Consider the following 20,000-nt stretch of genomic DNA (forward strand, 5'->3'; position numbering starts at 1 on the left):
AGCTGAGGGTATATCACTGAGCTGGAGGCTGAGGGCATATCACTGGGCTGGAGGCTGGAGGCATATCACTGGGGCTGGAGGCTGGGGGTTATATCACTGGGGCTGGAGGCTGGGGGTTATATCACAGGGCTGGGGGCTGGGGGTTATATCACAGGGCTGGGGATTATATCACAGGGCTGGGGGCTGGGGGTTATATCACAGGGCTGGGGGTTATATCACAGGGCTGGGGGCTGGGGGTTATATCACAGGGCTGGGGGTTATATCACAGGGCTGGAGGCTGGGGGTTATATCACAGGGCTGGGGGTTATATCACAGGGCTGGGGGTTATATCACAGGGCTGGGGGCTGGGGGTTATATCACAGGGCTGGAGGCTGGGGGTTATATCACAGGGCTGGGGGTTATATCACAGGGCTGGGGGTTATATCACAGGGCTGGAGGCTGGGGGTTATATCACAGGGCTGTGGCTGGGAAGGCTGAAGAGACCATATCCGAGAGGAATTCAGTAAACCTGATCCTCATCCTAATTCTGAATTCAACCTTAGGGTTAGGTTAACCTCATCCTCGTCCTAATTCTGAATTCAACCTTAGGGTTAGGTTAACCTGATCCTCGTCCTAATTCTGAATACAACCATAGGGTTAGGTTAACCTGATCCTCATCCTAATTCTGAATTCAACCTTAGGGTTAGGTTAACCTGATCCTCGTCCTAATTCTGAATTCCACCTTAGGGTTAGGTTAACCTGATCCTCGTCCTAATTCTGAATACAACCATAGGGTTAGGTTAACCTGATCCTCATCCTAATTCTGAATTCAACCTTAGGGTTAGGTTAACCTGATCCTCGTCCTAATTCTGAATACAACCTTAGTGTTAGGTTAACCTGATCCTCGTCCTAATTCTGAATACAACCATAGGGTTAGGTTAACCTGATCCTAATTCTGAATTCAACCTTAGGGTTAGGTTAACCTGGTCCTAATTCTGAATTCAACTTTAGGGTTAGGTTAACCTGATCCTAATTCTGAATTCAACCTTAGGGTTAGGTTAACCTGATCCTAATTCTGAATTCAACCTTAGGGTTAGGTTAACCTGATCCTAATTCTGAATTCAACTTTAGGGTTAGGTTAACCTGATCCTCATCCTAATTCTGAATTCAACCTTAGGGTTAGGTTAATCTGATCCTCATCCTAATTCTGAATTCAACCTTAGGGTTAGGTTAACCTGATCCTCGTCCTAATTCTGAATTCAACTTTAGGGTTAGGTTAACCTGATCCTCATCCTAATTCTGAATTCAACCTTAGGGTTAGGTTAACCTGATCCTCGTCCTAATTCTGAATTCAACCTTAGGGTTAGGTTAACCTTATCCTAATTCTGAATTCAACCTTAGGGTTAGGTTAACCTGATCCTCGTCCTAATTCTGAATTCAACTTTAGGGTTAGGTTAACCTGATCCTCGTCCTAATTCTGAATTCAACTTTAGGGTTAGGTTAACCTGATCCTCATCCTAATTCTGAATTCAACTTTAGGGTTAGGTTAACCTGATCCTCGTCCTAATTCTGAATTCAACCTTAGGGTTAGGTTAACCTGATCCAATAACCCAATAAAGTTGAGCTTCTATTCTATCCTTTCTGTCCTTTTTCATCCTATTGTCTCATTTTACCGAGATTATGGAGTATTATGGTGTTGTAATGGAGTATAATGTAGTATAATGTAGTATTATGGCATTGTAATGGAGTATAATGGAGTATTATGGTGTTGTAATGGAGTATAATGGAGTATAATGTAGTATTATGGTGTTGTAATGGAGTATAATGTAGTATAATGTAGTATTATGGCGTTGTAATGGAGTATAATGTAGTATTATGGTGTTGTAATGGAGTATAATGTAGTATTATGGCGTTGTAATGGAGTATAATGGAGTATAATGTAGTATTATGGTGTTGTAATGGAGTATAATGGAGTATAATGTAGTATTATGGTGTTGTAATGGAGTATAATTGAGTATTATGGTGTTGTAATGGTTCATTATGGTGTAGTAATGGAATCGTATGGGGTAGTAATGTAGTATTATGGTGTTGTAATGGAGTATAATTGAGTATTATGGTGTTGTAATGGAGTATAATGGTGTAATAATGTAGTATTATGGTGTTGTAATGGAGTATAATTGAGTATTATGGTGTTGTAATGGAGTATAATGGTGTAATAATGTAGTATTATGGTGTTGTAATGGAGTATAATTGAGTATTATGGTGTTGTAATGGTTCATTATGGTGTAGTAATGGAATAGTATGGTGTAGTAATGTAGTATTATGGTGTAGTAATGTAGTATTATGGTGTAGTAATGGAGTATAATGGAGTATAATGGAGTATTATGGTGTTGTAATGGAGTATAATGTAGTATAATGTAGTATTATGGCGTTGTAATGGAGTATAATGGAGTATAATGTAGTATTATGGTGTTGTAATGGAGTATAATTGAGTATTATGGTGTTGTAATGGTTCATTATGGTGTAGTAATGGAATAGTATGGTGTAGTAATGTAGTATTATGGTGTAGTAATGTAGTATTATGGTGTAGTAATGTAGTATTATGGTGGTGTAATGGAGTATTATGGTGGTGTAATTGAGTATTATGGTGTAATAATGTAGTATTATGGTGTTGTGATGGAGTATAATTGAGTATTTTGGTGTTGTGATGGAGTATAATTGAGTATTATGGTGTAGTAATGTAGTATTATGGTGGTGTAATGTAGTATTATGGTGTAATAATGTAGTATTATGGTGTTGTGATGGAGTATAATTGAGTATTTTGGTGTTGTGATGGAGTATAATTGAGTATTATGGTGTGATAATGTAGTATTATGGTGGTGTAATGGAGTATTATGGTGTAATAATGTAGTATTATTGTGTTGTGATGGAGTATAATAGAGTATTATGGTGTTGTAATGGAATAGTATGGTGTGGTAATGTAGTATTATGGTGTTGTAATGGAATATTACGGTGTAGTAATGGAGTATTATGGTGGTGTACCACATTACCCTGGGTTATTATATATTTCCTATTTTTATTATCTTGCAGATTTGAATGCTGTACTTAGTTTCTGAGACGTCCCTTGTCGTGTGTGTCTCCGTCTCCAGGTCCCGAGGGTCTAGGCTTCACAGTGGTGACCAGGGACTCATCTGTACACGGTCCTGGTCCTATCTTGGTCAAGAACATCCTGCCGCGCGGGGCCGCCGTCAAAGATGGACGCCTGCAGTCTGGCGATCGGATCCTGGAGGTGAGTGACAGCTCAGACAGCCAATCAGCCGGTGAGGGACAGCCCACACAGCAAATCAGATGAGTTTAGTGGCGGGGCCTTTAAGCATTATCCAATCACAAAATCAGACTGACTCGACGTTATCATATCAACTCAAAACTGAGTCCATCCTGTTTTTCCAAAATCAATTCCCCTCTGGAACAGTAAAGTTTAAATTTGAACTTGATATCCTGTGATAGTGGATATGTGAATACCTGGTGTTCTCTGTAGACTTCCTTTGTGTTTTGAGTGGAAAGTGTAAATGAAGGACTGGTTGTTCATCCTGTTTTTTAATGTGAATTCTCTGGTGATTTAAGGTGGACATTTCCAATGTAGCTATTAAACCCTTGATCTGGGATCCTCTGTCTTCCAAGGTGAACGGTGTGGACATCAGCAGGCGTAGCCAGGAGGACTTGGTATCCATGTTGAGGAGCACCAGACAGGGAGAAAGTGTTGTTCTGCTGGTGGCCAGACAGGAAGATGTGTTCCTGCCCAGAGAACTGGTAAGACTCTTCTCTAGTACTAGTCTAGATACATCTACTACCCAGAGAACTGGTTAGAGTCTTCTCTAGTACTAGTCTAGATACATCTCCTGCCCAGAGAACTGGTAAGACTCTTCTCTAGTACTAGTCTAGATACATCTACTACCCAGAGAACTGGTTAGAGTCTTCTCTAGTACTAGTCTAGATACATCTCCTACCCAGAGAACTGGTTAGAGTCTTCTCTAGTACTAGTCTAGATACATCTCCTACCCAGAGAACTGGTTAGAGTCTTCTCTAGTACTAGTCTAGATACATCTCCTACCCAGAGAACTGGTTAGAGTCTTCTCTAGTACTAGTCTAGATACATCTACTACCCAGAGAACTGGTTAGAGTCTTCTCTAGTACTAGTCTAGATACATCTCCTACCCAGAGAACTGGTTAGAGTCTTCTCTAGTACTAGTCTAGATACATCTCCTACCCAGAGAACTGGTTAGAGTCTTCTCTAGTACTAGTCTAGATACATCTACTACCCAGAGAACTGGTTAGAGTCTTCTCTAGTACTAGTCTAGATACATCTACTACCCAGAGAACTGGTTAGAGTCTTCTCTAGTACTAGTCTAGATACATCTCCTACTCAGAGAACTGGTTAGAGTCTTCTCTAGTACTAGTCTAGATACATCTCCTACCCAGAGAACTGGTTAGAGTCTTCTCTAGTACTAGTCTAGATACATCTCCTACCCAGAGAACTGGTTAGAGTCTTCTCTAGTACTAGTCTAGATACATCTCCTACCCAGAGAACTGGTTAGAGTCTTCTCTAGTACTAGTCTAGATACATCTCCTACCCAGAGAACTGGTTAGAGTCTTCTCTAGTACTAGTCTAGATACATCTCCTACCCAGAGAACTGGTTAGAGTCTTCTCTAGTACTAGTCTAGATACATCTCCTACCCAGAGAACTGGTTAGAGTCTTCTCTAGTACTAGTCTAGATACATCTCCTACCCAGAGAACTGGTTAGAGTCTTCTCTAGTACTAGTCTAGATACATCTCCTACTCAGAGAACTGGTTAGAGTCTTCTCTAGTACTCCTTAGATAGAGGGTTCTCTGTCTAGACCGCAACCTTGACAACTACAACTTCTGTGTCCTCTTCCTCCCCCTCCTCCTCCTCTTCCTCCTCCTCTTCCTCCTCCTCCTCTTCCTCCTACTCTTCCTCATCATCCTCCTCTTCCTCCTCCTCTTCCTCCTCCTCCTCTTCCTCCTCTTCCTCCTCCTCCTCTTCCTCCTCAGGTATTCTACTAATCAACCAACCTATCTGTTCCTCTAAAGTCATCCTACTCTGCTACAACTTCCAACTTGAATTAAATCCATCCAATCAATTTATTAATAAAACTATTTCATTTACTCATCAACCATTTCTCTCTGTGTGGTTCTGTTCTTCTGTTGGTCTTCTGCTACACACACACACACACACACACACACACACACACACACACACACACACACACCCACCTACACACACACACCTCACTCACTCACTGCATAAATCCATCTGAGTGTCAGCCTGAGAGTAATTAGCAGATCAATTAGCTACAGGAGGGCAATGAATCGTCCTCTTAGTGGCGTGTTTGTGTTAACAGCTCCACCCCACAGCAACACGTCACCTAGACAACAACACATCACCTAGACAACAACACGTCACCTAGACAACCACACGTCACCTAGACAACAACACGTCACCTAGACAACAACACATCACCTAGACAACAACACGTCACCTAGACAACCACACGTCACCTAGACAACAACACGTCACCTAGACAACAACACGTCACCTAGACAACAACAGGTCACCTAGACAACAGCATGTCTGCTTTTCTCCCCGCGTCACCTAGACAACAACATGTCTGCTTTTCTCCCCACATCACCTAGACAACAACACGTCACCTAGACAACAACACGTCACCTAGACAACAACACGTCACCTAGACAACAACATGTCTGCTTTTCTCCCCTCATCACCTAGACAACAACACGTCACCTAGACAACAACATGTCTGCTTTTCTCCCCACATCACCTAGACAACAACACGTCACCTAGACAACAACACGTCACCTAGACAACAACACGTCACCTAGACAACAACACGTCACCTAGACAACAACATGTCTGCTTTTCTCCCCACGTCACCTAGACAACAACACGTCACCTAGACAACAACACGTCACCTAGACAACAACACGTCACCAAGACAACAACATGTCAGCTTTTCTCCCCACGTCACCTAGACAACAACACGTCACCTAGACAACAACACGTCACCTAGACAACAACATGTCAGCTTTTCTCCCCACGTCACCTAGACAACAACACGTCACCTAGACAACAACATGTCAGCTTTTCTCCCCACGTCACCTAGACAACAACACGTCACCTAAACAACAACATGTCATTCTTTTCCTAGAAAAAGGAGGGCTGAGGTCAGCAACATAGACAATTGTTATGAGTCAGTCGTATACGTTCTCTTTCCATCCTGTCTGTCTTGATAATGTTGTTCCCTCTCCTTCCATCCTGTCTGTCTTGATAATGTGGTTCCCTCTCTTTCCATCCTGTCTGTCTTGATAATGTTGTTCCCTCTCTCCATTCTGTCTGTCTTGATAATGTGGTTCCCTCTCCTTCCATTCTGTCTGTCTTGATAATGTTGTTCCCTCTCTCCATCCTGTCTGTCTTGATAATGTTGTTCCCTCTCTCCATTCTGTCTGTCTTGATAATGTGGTTCCCTCTCCTTCCATTCTGTCTGTCTTGATAATGTTGTTCCCTCTCTCCATCCTGTCTGTCTTGATAATGTTGTTCCCTCTCTCCATTCTGTCTGTCTTGATAATGTGGTTCCCTCTCCTGCCATTCTGTCTGTCTTGATAATGTAGTTCCCTCTCTTTCCATCCTGTCTGTCTTGATAATGTGGTTCCCTCTCTTCTTCCACTGTCTCTGTCTCTCTGTCTTGCTGTCCTGTGGGTCTGTCAGTGTTGGGTCAGGGAGGGAGAGGTAGACCCTGGCGTTCCTCTTCTCTTTCCTCGAGATGGCCTTGAGGACAGGAACAGGAAGCCCTGAGTTCTGCTTCCTGTCTTTGTCCTGTTTCTCCAGGGAGGTGTCAGGATAATGTCAAGATGAATAGCCACCTTCACCCACCATGGACTCCTTTCTCTCTCTCTCTCTCTCCTCTCTCTCTCTCTCTCTCTCTCTCTCTCTCTCTCTCTCTCTCTGCTCTCTCTCCCCTCTCTGCCCCCCCCTCTCTCTGCCTCTCTCCCCTCTCTCTGCCTCTCTCTCTCTGCCCCCCCCCCCCCCCTCTCTCTCCTCTCCTCTCTACTCTCTCTCTCTGTCTCTCCTCTCCCCTCTCTCTGCTCTCTCCTCTCTCTCCCTCTCTCTCTCTCTGCTCTCCTCCTCTCTCTCTCTCCCTCGCTCTCTCTCTCTCCTCTCTCTCTGCCTCTCTCCTCTCTCTGTCTCTCCCTCTCTCTCTGTGTCTCCTCTCTCTCTCTCTGCCCTCTCTCCTGCCCCTCTCTCTCTGTCTCTTCTCTCTCTTTCTGTCTCTCATCTCTCTTTCTGTCTCTCGGTCTCTCATCTCTCATGCTTTATGTATACCGCTTTCAATCAATCAACCAAATGTATTTATAAAGCCCTTTTTACATCAGCCGATGTCACAAAGTGCTATGCTGCTCTGACATTGCTCGTCCATATATTTATATATTCTTAATTCCATTCCTTTACTTTAGATGTGTGTGTATTGTTGTGAAATTGTTAGATATTTACTTGTTAGATATTACTGCACTGTTAGAGCTATAAACACAAGGATTTCGCTGGCTTTTCATAGCCAAGCATTCAGAGGTTGAGACAGCAGATGCGGTAGAGAGAGAGAGAGTTGAAAACAGCAGGTCTGGGACAGGTAGCACGTCCGGTGAACAGGTCAGGGTTGCATAGCCGCAGGCAGAACAGTTGAAACTGGAGCAGCAGCACGGCCAGGTGGACTGGGGACAGCAAGGAGTCATCATGCCAGGTAGTCCTGAGGCATGGTCCTAGGGCTCAGGTCCTTCGGGAGGCGAGGGAGAGCGATGGAGAGAGAATTAGAGAGAGCATACTTCAATTCACACAGTACACCAGATAAGACATGAGAAATTCTCCAGATATAACAGACTGACCCTAGCCAGGCAGAGAATCCCAGTGGAGAGAGGGGAACCGGCCAGGCAGAGACAGCAAGGGCGGTTCGTTGCTCCAGAGCCTTTCCGTTCACCGTCACACTCCTGGGCCAGACTACACTCAATCATAGGACCTACTGAAGAGATGAGTCTTCAATAAAGACTTAAAGGTTGAGACCGAGTCTGCGTCTCTCACATGGGTAGGCAGGCCATTCCATAAAAATGGATCTCTATAGGAGAAAGCCCTACCTCCAGCCGTTCGCTTAGAAATTCTAGGGACAATTAGGAGGCCTGCGTCTTGTGACCGTAGCGTACGTGTAGGTATGTACGGCAGGACCAAATCGGAAAGATAGGTAGGAGCAAGCCCATGTAATGCTTTGTAGGTTAGCAGTAAAACCTTGAAATCAGCCCTTGCCTTAACAGGAAGCCAGTGTAGGGAGGCTAGCACTGGAGTAATATGATACAAAAAATTGGTTCTAGTCAGGATTCTAGCAGCCGTATTTAGCACTAACTGAAGTTTATTTAGTGCTTTATCCGGGTAGCCGGAAAGTAGAGCATTGCAGTAGTCTGACCTAGAAGTGACAAAAACATGGATTAACTTTTCTGCATCATTTTTGGACAGAAAGTTTCAGATTTTTACAATGTTACGTAGATGGAAAAAAGCTGTCCTTGAAACAGTCTTGATATGTTCTTCAAAAGAGAGATCAGGGTCCAGAGTAACGCCGAGGTCCTTCACAGTTTTATTTGAGACAACTGTACAACCATCCAGATTAATTGTCAGATTCAACAGAAGATCTCTTTGTTTCTTGGGACCTTGAACAAGCATCTCTGTTTTGTCCGAGTTTAAGAGTAGAAAGTTTGCAGCCATCCACTTCCTTATGTCTGAGACACAGGCTTCTAGCGAGGGCAATTTTGAGGCTTCACCATGTTTCATTGAAATGTACAGCTGTGTGTCATCCACATAGCAGTGAAATGTAACATTATGTTTTCGAATGACATCCCCAAGAGGTAAAATATATAGTGAAAACAATAGTGGTCCTAAAACGGAACCTTGAGGAACACCGAAATTTACAGTTGATTTGTCAGAGGACAAACCATTCACAGAGACAAACTGATATCTTTCCGACAGATAAGACCTAAACCAGGCCAGACGCCGTAGACCAATTTGGGTTTCCAATCTCTCCAAAAGAATGTGGTGATCGATGGTATCAAAAGCGGCACTAAGGTCTAGGAGCACGAGGACAGACGCAGAGCCTCGGTCTGACGTCATTAAAAGGTCATTTACCACCTTCACAAGTGCAGTCTCAGTGCTATGATGGGGTCTAAAACCAGACTGAAGCGTTTCGTATACATTGTTTGTCTTCAGGAAGGCAGTGAGTTGCTGCGCAACAACTTTTTCAAAACATTTTTGAGAGGAATGGGAGAGGCCAATTTAGTTTTTCTTTTTACATTTTCTGGGTCAAGGTTTGGCTTTTTCAAGAGAGGCGTTATTACTGTGTAACGGCCTTCGTTGAAGAGAGTAGACCAAGGCGCGGCGTGGTTAGTGCTCATCATGAATTTATTAAAGATCGAACACTTTAAACACAAAAAGCAAGAAACCGACAGCCAAACAGTTCTGTCAGGTGCAAAACACTAAACAGAAATTAACTACCCACAAACCCCAAAGGAAAACAGGCTGCCTAAGTATGACTCCCAATCAGCAACAACGATCTACAGCTGTCCCTGATTGGGAGCCATACCAGGCCAAAACAAAGAAATACAAAGCATAGAAATACAGACATAGAATGCCCACCCAAATCACACCCTGACCAAACCTAAATAGAGACATAAAAAAGGCTCTCTCAGGTCAGGGCGTGACATACTGCCACTTTTAGTGAGCTTTGTACACATCCGGTGGATAGAGAGCCGTTTATTATGTTCAACATAGGAGGGCCAAGCACAGGAAGCAGCTCTTTCAGTAGTTTAGTTGGAATAGGGTCCAGTATGCAGCTTGAAGGTTTAGAGGCCATGATTATTTTCATCATTGTGTCAAGAGATATAGTACTAAAACACTTTAGTATCTCCCTTGATCCTAGGTCCTGGCAGAGTTGTGTAGACTCAGGACAATGGAGCTTTGGAGGAATACCCAGATTTAAAGAGGAGTCCGTAATTTGCTTTCTAATGATCATGATCTTTTCCTCAAAGAAGTTCATGAATTCATTACTGCTGAAGTGAAAGCCATCCTCTCTTGTTGAATGCTGCTTTTTAGTTAACTTTGCGGCTGTCTCAAAAATAAATGTAGGATTTTTGTACTCTGACATCTTGTGGAGGGAGTCTGGAAGGGCATCTAGGAATCTTTGGGTTGTCCGAGAATTTATAGCACGACTTTTAATGCTTCTTGGTTGGGGTCTGAGCAGATTATTTGTTGCGATTGCAAACGTAATAAAATGGTGGTCCGATAGTCGAGGATTATGAGGAAAAAACATTAAGATCCACAACATTTATTCCACGGGACAAAACTAGGTCCAGAGTGCGACTGCAGTTAGAAGGCATCATGTTAATGTTACTACTTAGCTTCGGCTGGTGGAGGTCCTGACGAACCACGTCCAGATAAAACCTCCGGAGTGAAAAAGTTGAATGAAAAAAAAGTTGAGTGAGGGGAAAAACTACAAATATAAAACGGTAATCAAAATGTAAAAACCGTAAAGTTGTCTGGTAGCAAAGTAAGATTGGCAACAAAACGCACAGCAGCACGTAAACAAAACGCACAGCAGCACGTAAACAAAACGCACAGCAGCACGTAAACAAAACGCACAGCAGCACGTAAACAAAACGCACAGCAGCACGTAAACAAAACGCACAGCAGCACGTAAACAAAACGCACAGCAGCACGTAAACAAAACGCACAGCAGCACGTAAACAAAACGTAAACAAAAAGAAGTCTGCAAGTCATATTTCCTATGTCCTATTTCTTATTCTAAAATCGACATCTATTAGTCATACAGCCCCTATACAGCCCCTATACAGCCCCTATACAGCCCCTATACAGCCCCTATACAGCCCCTATACAGCCCCTATACAGCCCCTATACAGCCCATATACAGCCCCTATACAGCCCCTATACAGCCCCTATACAGCCCCTATACAGCCCCATATACAGCCCATATACAGCCCCTATACAGCCCATATACAGCCCCTATACAGCCCCTATACAGCCCCATATACAGCCCCTATACAGCCCCTATACAGCCCCTATACAGCCCCTATACAGCCCCTATACAGCCCCATATACAGCCCATATACAGCCCCTATACAGCCCATATACAGCCCCTATACAGCCCCTATACAGCCCCTATACAGCCCCTATACAGCCCATATACAGCCCCTATACAGGCCCTATACAGCCCCTATACAGCCCCATATACAGCCCCTATACAGCCCCATATACAGCCCCATATACAGCCCATATACAGCCCCTATACAGCCCCTATACAGCCCCTATACAGCCCCTATACAGCCCATATACAGCCCCTATACAGCCCCATATACAGCCCCTATACAGCCCCATATACAGCCCATATACAGCCCCTATACAGCCCCTATACAGCCCCATATACAGCCCCTATACAGCCCCTATACAGCCCATATACAGCCCTTATACAGCCCATATACAGCCCCTATACAGCCTCTATACAGCCCCTATACAGCCCCTATACAGCCCATATACAGCCCCTATACAGCCCCTATACAGCCCATATACAGCCCCATACAGCCCCTATACAGCCCCTATACAGCCCATATACAGCCCCTATACAGCCCCCATACAGCCCCCATACAGCCCATATACAGCCCATATACAGCCCCATACAGCCCCTATACAGCCCCTATACAGCCCCTATACAGCCCCTATACAGCCCCCTATACAGCCCCTATACAGCCCCTATACAGCCCATATACAGCCCATATACAGCCCATATACAGCCCCTATACAGCCCCTATACAGCCCATATACAGCCCATACCAGGAGGATCTGAGGACCCACGTACTAGTGGTGGGTGCCAGTCTTTCAGCCTTACAACTCAATCAAGTCTTTGGTTATTGTCACATCATCTCACCAGCTGTATCTTGTAGGTGATCATCTGTCCGTCCTTTAAGTCCCCACTGGCCAGCAGGCAGCTTTACAGTCCATGTCTCTGTCTCTGTCTCTTGTCCCAGCGTAGACCCAGGCCGCCTACGGGCCTTTACGTGTGTTGATCCGTTTCTCTCCACAGCGTTTATCCAGGGTTTATCACAGTGCTTATGGACCTGCTGTGGCTAATGTTCTGCCCGGCTGTAGGCAGACAGAGAACAGAGTTACACAGGAGTCACATTATAATGTAGAAACACAGCCCCATCAATTAACATCATCACGTTATAATGTAGAAACACAGCCCCATCAATTAACATCATCACGTTATAATGTAGAAACACAGCCCCATCAATTAACATCATCACGTTATAATGTAGAAACACAGCCCCATCAATTAACATCATCACGTTATAATGTAGAAACACAGCCCCATCAATTAACATCATCACCTTATAATGTAGAAACACAGCCCCATCAATTAACATCATCACATTATAATGTAGAAACACAGCCCCATCAATTAACATCATCACATTATAATGTAGAAACACAGCCCCATCAATTAACATCATCACATTATAATGTAGAAACACAGCCCCATCAATTAACATCATCACGTTATAATGTAGAAACACAGCCCCATCAATTAACATCATCACGTTATAATGTAGAAACACAGCCCCATCAATTAACATCATCACATTATAATGTAGAAACACAGCCCCATCAATTAACATCATCACATTATAATGTAGAAACACAGCCCCATCAATTAACATCATCACATTATAATGTAGAAACACAGCCCCATCAATTAACATCATCACATTATAATGTAGAAACACAGCCCCATCAATTAACATCATCACATTATAATGTAGAAACACAGCCCCATCAATTAACATCATCACGTTATAATGTAGAAACACAGCCCCATCAATTAACATCATCACGTTATAATGTAGAAACACAGCCCCATCAATTAACATCATCACATTATAATGTAGAAACACAGCCCCATCAATTAACATCATCACATTATAATGTAGAAACACAGCCCCATCAATTAACATCATCACATTATAATGTAGAAACACAGCCCCATCAATTAACATCATCACATTATAATGTAGAAACACAGCCCCATCAATTAACATCATCACGTTATAATGTAGAAACACAGCCCCATCAATTAACATCATCACGTTATAATGTAGAAACACAGCCCCATCAATTAACATCATCACATTATAATGTAGAAACACAGCCCCATCAATTAACATCATCACATTATAATGTAGAAACACAGCCCCATCAATTAACATCATCACATTATAATGTAGAAACACAGCCCCATCAATTAACATCATCACATTATAATGTAGAAACACAGCCCCATCAATTAACATCATCACATTATAATGTAGAAACACAGCCCCATCAATTAACATCATCACATTATAATGTAGAAACACAGCCCCATCAATTAACATCATCACGTTATAATGTAGAAACACAGCCCCATCAATTAACATCATCACGTTATAATGTAGAAACACAGCCCCATCAATTAACATCATCACATTATAATGTAGAAACACAGCCCCATCAATTAACATCATCACGTTATAATGTAGAAACACAGCCCCATCAATTAACATCATCACATTATAATGTAGAAACACAGCCCCATCAATTAACATCATCACGTTATAATGTAGAAACACAGCCCCATCAATTAACATCATCACATTATAATGTAGAAACACAGCCCCATCAATTAACATCATCACGTTATAATGTAGAAACACAGCCCCATCAATTAACATCATCACATTATAATGTAGAAACACAGCCCCATCAATTAACATCATCACGTTATAATGTAGAAACACAGCCCCATCAATTAACATCATCACGTTATAATGTAGAAACACAGCCCCATCAATTAACATCATCACGTTATAATGTAGAAACACAGCCCCATCAATTAACATCATCACGTTATAATGTAGAAACACAGCCCCATCAATTAACATCATCACGTTATAATGTAGAAACACAGCCCCATCAATTAACATCATCACATTATAATGTAGAAACACAGCCCCATCAATTAACATCATCACATTATAATGTAGAAACACAGCCCCATCAATTAACATCATCACATTATAATGTAGAAACACAGCCCCATCAATTAACATCATCACATTATAATGTAGAAACACAGCCCCATCAATTAACATCATCACGTTATAATGTAGAAACACAGCCCCATCAATTAACATCATCACATTATAATGTAGAAACACAGCCCCATCAATTAACATCATCACGTTATAATGTAGAAACACAGCCCCATCAATTAACATCATCACGTTAGACTAACTAATGGGGATCCACAATAAACCCCAGGAAGAGTAGCTGCTGCCTTGGCAGGAACTAATGGGGATCCATAATAAACCCCAGGAAGAGTAGCTGCTGCCTTGGCAGGAACTAATGGGGATCCATAATAAACCCCAGGAAGAGTAGCTGCTGCCTTGGCGGGAACTAATGGGGATCCATAATAAACCCCAGGAAGAGTAGCTGCTGCCTTGACAGGAACTAATGGGGATCCATAATAAACCCCAGGAAGAGTAGCTGCTGCCTTGGCAGCAGGAACTAATGGGGATCCATAATAAACCCCAGGAAGAGTAGCTGCTGCCTTGGCGGGAACTAATGGGGATCCATAATAAACCCCAGGAAGAGTAGCTGCTGCCTTGACAGGAACTAATGGGGATCCATAATAAACCCCAGGAAGAGTAGCTGCTGCCTTGGCAGGAACTAATGGGGATCCATAATAAACCCCAGGAAGAGTAGCTGCTGCCTTGACAGGAACTAATGGGGATCCATAATAAACCCCAGGAAGAGTAGCTGCTGCCTTGGCAGGAACTAATGGGGATCCATAATAAACCCCAGGAAGAGTAGCTGCTGCCTTGACAGGAACTAATGGGGATCCATAATAAACCCCAGGAAGAGTAGCTGCTGCCTTGGCAGGAACTAATGGGGATCCATAATAAACCCCAGGAAGAGTAGCTGCTGCCTTGACAGGAACTAATGGGGATCCATAATAAACTCCAGGAAGAGTAGCTGCTGCCTTGGCAGGAACTAATGGGGGTCCATAATAAATACAAATGACAAAGCAACAACAGGTTTTTAGAAATGTTGGCTAATTTATTAAAAATAATAAACAGAAATACCTTATTAACATAAGTATTCAGACTCTTTGCTATGAGACTCTAAATTGAGCTCACGTGCATCCTGTTTCCATTGATCATCCTTGAGATGTTTCTACAACTTGATTGGAGTCCAGCTGTGGTAAATTCAATTGTTTGGACATGATTTGGAAAGGCACACACCTGTCTATATAAGGACCCACAGTTGACAGTGCATGTCAGAGTAAAAACCAAGCCATGAGGTTGAAGGAATTGTCCGTAGAGCTCAGAGACAGGATTGTGTCGAGGCACAGATCTGAGGAAGGGTACCAAAACATGTCTGAAGCATTGAAGGTCCCCAAGAACACAGTGGCCTCCATCATTCTTAAATAAAAGTTTGGAACCACCAAGACTCTTCCTAGAGCTGGCCACCCGGCCAAACTGACCAATCGGGGGAGAAGGGCCTTGGTCAGGGAGGTGGTCACTCTGACAGAGCTCCAGAGTTCCTCTGTGGAGATGAAAGAACCTTCCAGAAGGACAACCATCTGTGCAGCACTCCATCAATCAGGCCTTCATGGTAGAGTGACCAGACTGAAGCCACTCCTCAGTAAAAGGCACATGACAGCCCGCTTGGAGTTTGACAAAGGGCACCTAAAGACTCTCAGACCATGAGAAACACGATTCTCTGGTCTGATGAAACCAAGATTGAACTCTTTGACCTGAATGCCAAGCATCACGTCTGGAGGAAACCTGGCACCATCCCTACGGTGAAGCATGGTGGTGGCAGCATCATGCTGTGGGGATGTTTTTCAGCGGTAGGGACTGGGAGACAAGTCAGGATCGAGAGAAAGATGAACGGAGCAAAGTACAGAGAGATCCATGATGAAAAACCTGCTCGAGAGCACTCAGGACCTCAGACTGGGGCGAAGGTTCACCTTCCAACAGGACAACGACCCTAAGCACACAGCCAAGACAACGCAGAAGTGGCTTCGGGACAAGTCTCTGAATGTCCTTGAGTGGCCCAGCCAGAGCCCAAACTTAACATCTCTGGAGAGACCTGAAAATAGCTGTGCAGCAACGCTCCCCATCCAACCTGACAGAGCTTGAGAGGATCTGCAGAGAAGAATGGGAGAAACTCCCCAAATACAGGTGTGCCAAGCTTGTAGCGTCATACCCAAGAAGACTCCAGGCTGTAATCACTGCCAAAGGTGTTAAAACAAAGTACTGAGTAAAGGGTCTGAATACTTATTTGTAATAAATTTGTAAACATTTCTAAAAACCTATTTTTGCTTTGTCATTATGGGGTATTGTGTGTAGATTGATGAGGGGGGGAAAAAAAAGATTTAATCAATTTTAGAATAAGGCTGTAACGTAATGTGGAAAAGTCAAGGGGTTTGAATACTTCCCGAATGCATTGTACCAAAAATCTCCTCCCATTTTGTATTTTTTTTTGCAACCTGTATGGCACAGCTGACAACATTTTTGTCCTCGGATGAAACTGGTATATTTTTCTATTCATGCCAATAATTTTCAGCCAATTTGTATCTTTAATATATGGCAGACAAGCTAAGTTCCCTACCCTCTCCCCTTTTCCACTGGTCTCCTCCATTTTTGTGGTAGTGCTGCAGTCATTTGGTTGCGACTTTGTATCGAGCAGATGTTCCCATATATTTTCGATAGCTGCATATTCGACCTCCACCGTTTCTATTCATAATATCATTAATCAGTGGTGGAAAAAGGCACCTAAATCTCATACTTGAGTAAAAGTAAAGATACCTTAATAGAAAATGACTCAAGTTGAAAGTCACCCAGTAAAATACTACTTGAGTAAAAGTCTAAAAGTATTTGGCTTTCAATATACTTTTATGTCAAAAGTAAATGGAATTTCTAAAATATACTTAGGTATCAAAAGTACAAGTATTAATCATTTCAAATACCTTATTTTAAGCAAACCAGGCAGCACAATTTTCAAGTTTTTTTAAAATTTATGTATAGCCAGGGGCACACGACAAGACTCAGACATCATTTACAAACTAAGCATTTGTGTTTAGTGAGTCCTCCAGATCAGAGGCAGTAGGGGTGACCAGGGATGTTCTCTGTTTAGTGAGTCCTCCAGATCAGAGGCAGTAGGGGAGACCAGGGATGTTCTCTGTTTAGTGAGTCCTCCAGATCAGAGGTAGTAGTGATGACCAGGGATGTTCTCTGTTTAGTGAGTCCTCCAGATCAGAGACAGTAGGGATGACCAGGGATGTTCTCTGCTTAGTGAGTCCTCCAGATCAGAGACAGTAGGGATGACCAGGGATGTTCTCTGTTTAGTGAGTCCTCCAGATCAGAGGCAGTAGGGATGACCAGGGATGTTCTCTGTTTAGTGAGTCCTCCAGATCAGAGGCAGTAGGGACGACCAGGGATGTTCTCTGTTTAGTGAGTCCTCCAGATCAGAGGCAGTAGGGATGACCGGGGATGTTCTCTGTTTAGTGAGTCCTCCAGATCAGAGGCAGTAGGGATGACCAGGGATGTTCTCTGTTTAGTGAGTCCTCCAGATCAGAGGTAGTAGGGATGACCAGGGATGTTCTCTGTTTAGTGAGTCCTCCAGATCAGAGGCAGTAGGGATGACCAGGGATGTTCTCTGTTTAGTGAGTCCTCCAGATCAGAGGCAGTAGGGATGACCAGGGATGTTCTCTGTTTAGTGAGTCCTCCAGATCAGAGGCAGTAGAGACGACCAGGGATGTTCTCTGTTTAGTGAGTCCTCCAGATCAGAGGCAGTAGGGACGACCAGGGATGTTCTCTGTTTAGTGAGTCCTCCAGATCAGAGGCAGTAGGGACGACCAGGGATGTTCTCTGTTTAGTGAGTCCTCCAGATCAGAGGCAGTAGGGATGACCAGGGATGTTCTCTGTTTATTGAGTCCTCCAGATCAGAGGCAGTAGGGATGACCAGGGATGTTCTCTGTTTAGTGAGCCCTCCAGATCAGAGGCAGTAGGGACGACCAGGGATGTTCTCTGTTTAGTGAGTCCTCCAGATCAGAGGTAGTAGGGATGACCAGGGATGTTCTCTGTTTAGTGAGTCCTCCAGATCAGAGGCAGTAGGGATGACCAGGGATGTTCTCTGTTTAGTGAGTCCTCCAGATCAGAGGCAGTAGGGATGACCAGGGATGTTCTCTGTTTAGTGAGTCCTCCAGATCAGAGGCAGTAGGGATGACCAGGGATGTTCTCTGTTTAGTGAGTCCTCCAGATCAGAGGCAGTAGGGACGACCAGGGATGTAGTGCACTGCATAAAGTAGTGCACTACATAGGGAATAGGGTGCCATGGGGCCCTGGTCTAAAGTAGTGCACTACATAGGGAATAGGGTTCCATAGGGCTCTGGTCTAAAGTAGTACACTTCATAGGGAATAGGGTGCCATAGGGCCCTGATCTAAAGTAGTGCACTACATAGGGAATAGGGTGCCATAGGGCCCTGGTGTAAAGTAGTGCACTACATAGGGAATAGGGTGCCATAGGGCCCTGATCTAAAGTAGTGCACTACATAGGGAATAGGGTGCCATGGGGCCCTGGCCTAAAGTAGTGCACTACATAGGGAATAGGGTGCCATAGGGCCCTGGTCTAAAGTAGTGCACTACATAGGGAATAGGGTGCCATGGGGCGCTGGTCTAAAGTAGTGCACTACATAGGGAATAGGGTGCCATGCGGCCCTGGTCTAAAGTAGTGCACTACATAGGGAATAGGGTGCCATGCGGCCCTGGTCTAAAGTAGTGCACTACATAGGGAATGGAGTGCCAGAGGGCCCTGGTCTAAAGTAGTGCACTACATAGGGAATAGGGTGCCATGGGGCCCTGGTCTAAAGTAGTGCACTACATAGGGAATAGGGTGCCATAGGGCCCTGGCCTAAAGTAGTGCACTACATAGGGAATAGGGTGCCATGCGGCCCTGGTCTAAAGTAGTGCACTACATAGGGAATAGGGTGCCATGCGGCCCTGGTCTAAAGTAGTGCACTATATAAGGAATGGAGTGCTGCTCTCTTGCATCTGTTGTCTGTTACTTCCTGACAAGATGAGACTCAGAGAAAAGAGGTGTATAAGTGGCCTGAATTACAGGCCAGTGATTTAGTGGATGAGATAGAGGCTGTCGCTTCCCAAACAACGCAGCCGATCTCAGCCTCTGTTACACGTGATTCTACCGAAGAAGCGTCTCCGTCTGAAAATGTCACACAGTATTTGGTGTTTATTAGTCGCTACAAAAGCAGCAGCTACTCTTCCTGGTGGTCCACATGATAACATGAAACATAATACAGAACATTATTAGTCAAGGACTGAAATACATTTGAGACGTCAAACACAGCCTACATATCAGTGCATACACACAATATATAGGTTTAATACAGTAGTACAGTGCACATTACAATACAACATATAGAAAATGTCTGTGTCTCTTCCTCTTTATGCAGTAAGGTGTTCTTTTATCTGTTTATTAAACTGGTTTTATGGCTAGCTTGAGTTACCTAGGTTACCAGAAAGTTCCATGTAGTCATGTTACCTGGGTTACCAGAGAGTACCATGTTACCTGGGTTACCAGAGAGTTCCATGTAGTCATGTTACCTGGGTTACCAGAGAGTACCATGTAGTCATGTTACCTGGGTTACCAGAGAGTACCATGTAGTCATGTTACCTGGGTTACCAGAGAGTACCATGTAGTCATGTTACCTGGGTTACCAGAGAGTACCATGTAGTCATGTTACCTGGGTTACCAGAGAG

The 20,000-nt window shown here is 43.7% G+C and overlaps 1 protein-coding gene across 4 annotated transcripts in view; it reads left to right on the forward strand.

Moving 5' to 3' along the window:
• Positions 1-20,000, forward strand: part of pard3bb (par-3 family cell polarity regulator beta b) — a 563,164-nt gene that overhangs the window by 196,465 nt on the left and 346,699 nt on the right. For all 4 annotated transcript variants that reach the window (XM_082969211.1, XM_082969213.1, XM_082969212.1 and 1 more), the window contains 2 exons: positions 3,129-3,268; positions 3,661-3,789. In XM_082969211.1, the coding sequence (XP_082825337.1) occupies positions 3,129-3,268; positions 3,661-3,789 (269 nt within the window). The remainder of the gene's footprint in view (positions 1-3,128; positions 3,269-3,660; positions 3,790-20,000) is intronic.

The sequence above is a fragment of the Salmo salar genome, chromosome 25 (genome assembly GCF_965601325.2).
Source record: "Salmo salar chromosome 25, fSalSal1, whole genome shotgun sequence".
Classification (NCBI taxonomy): Eukaryota; Metazoa; Chordata; class Actinopteri; order Salmoniformes; family Salmonidae; genus Salmo; species Salmo salar.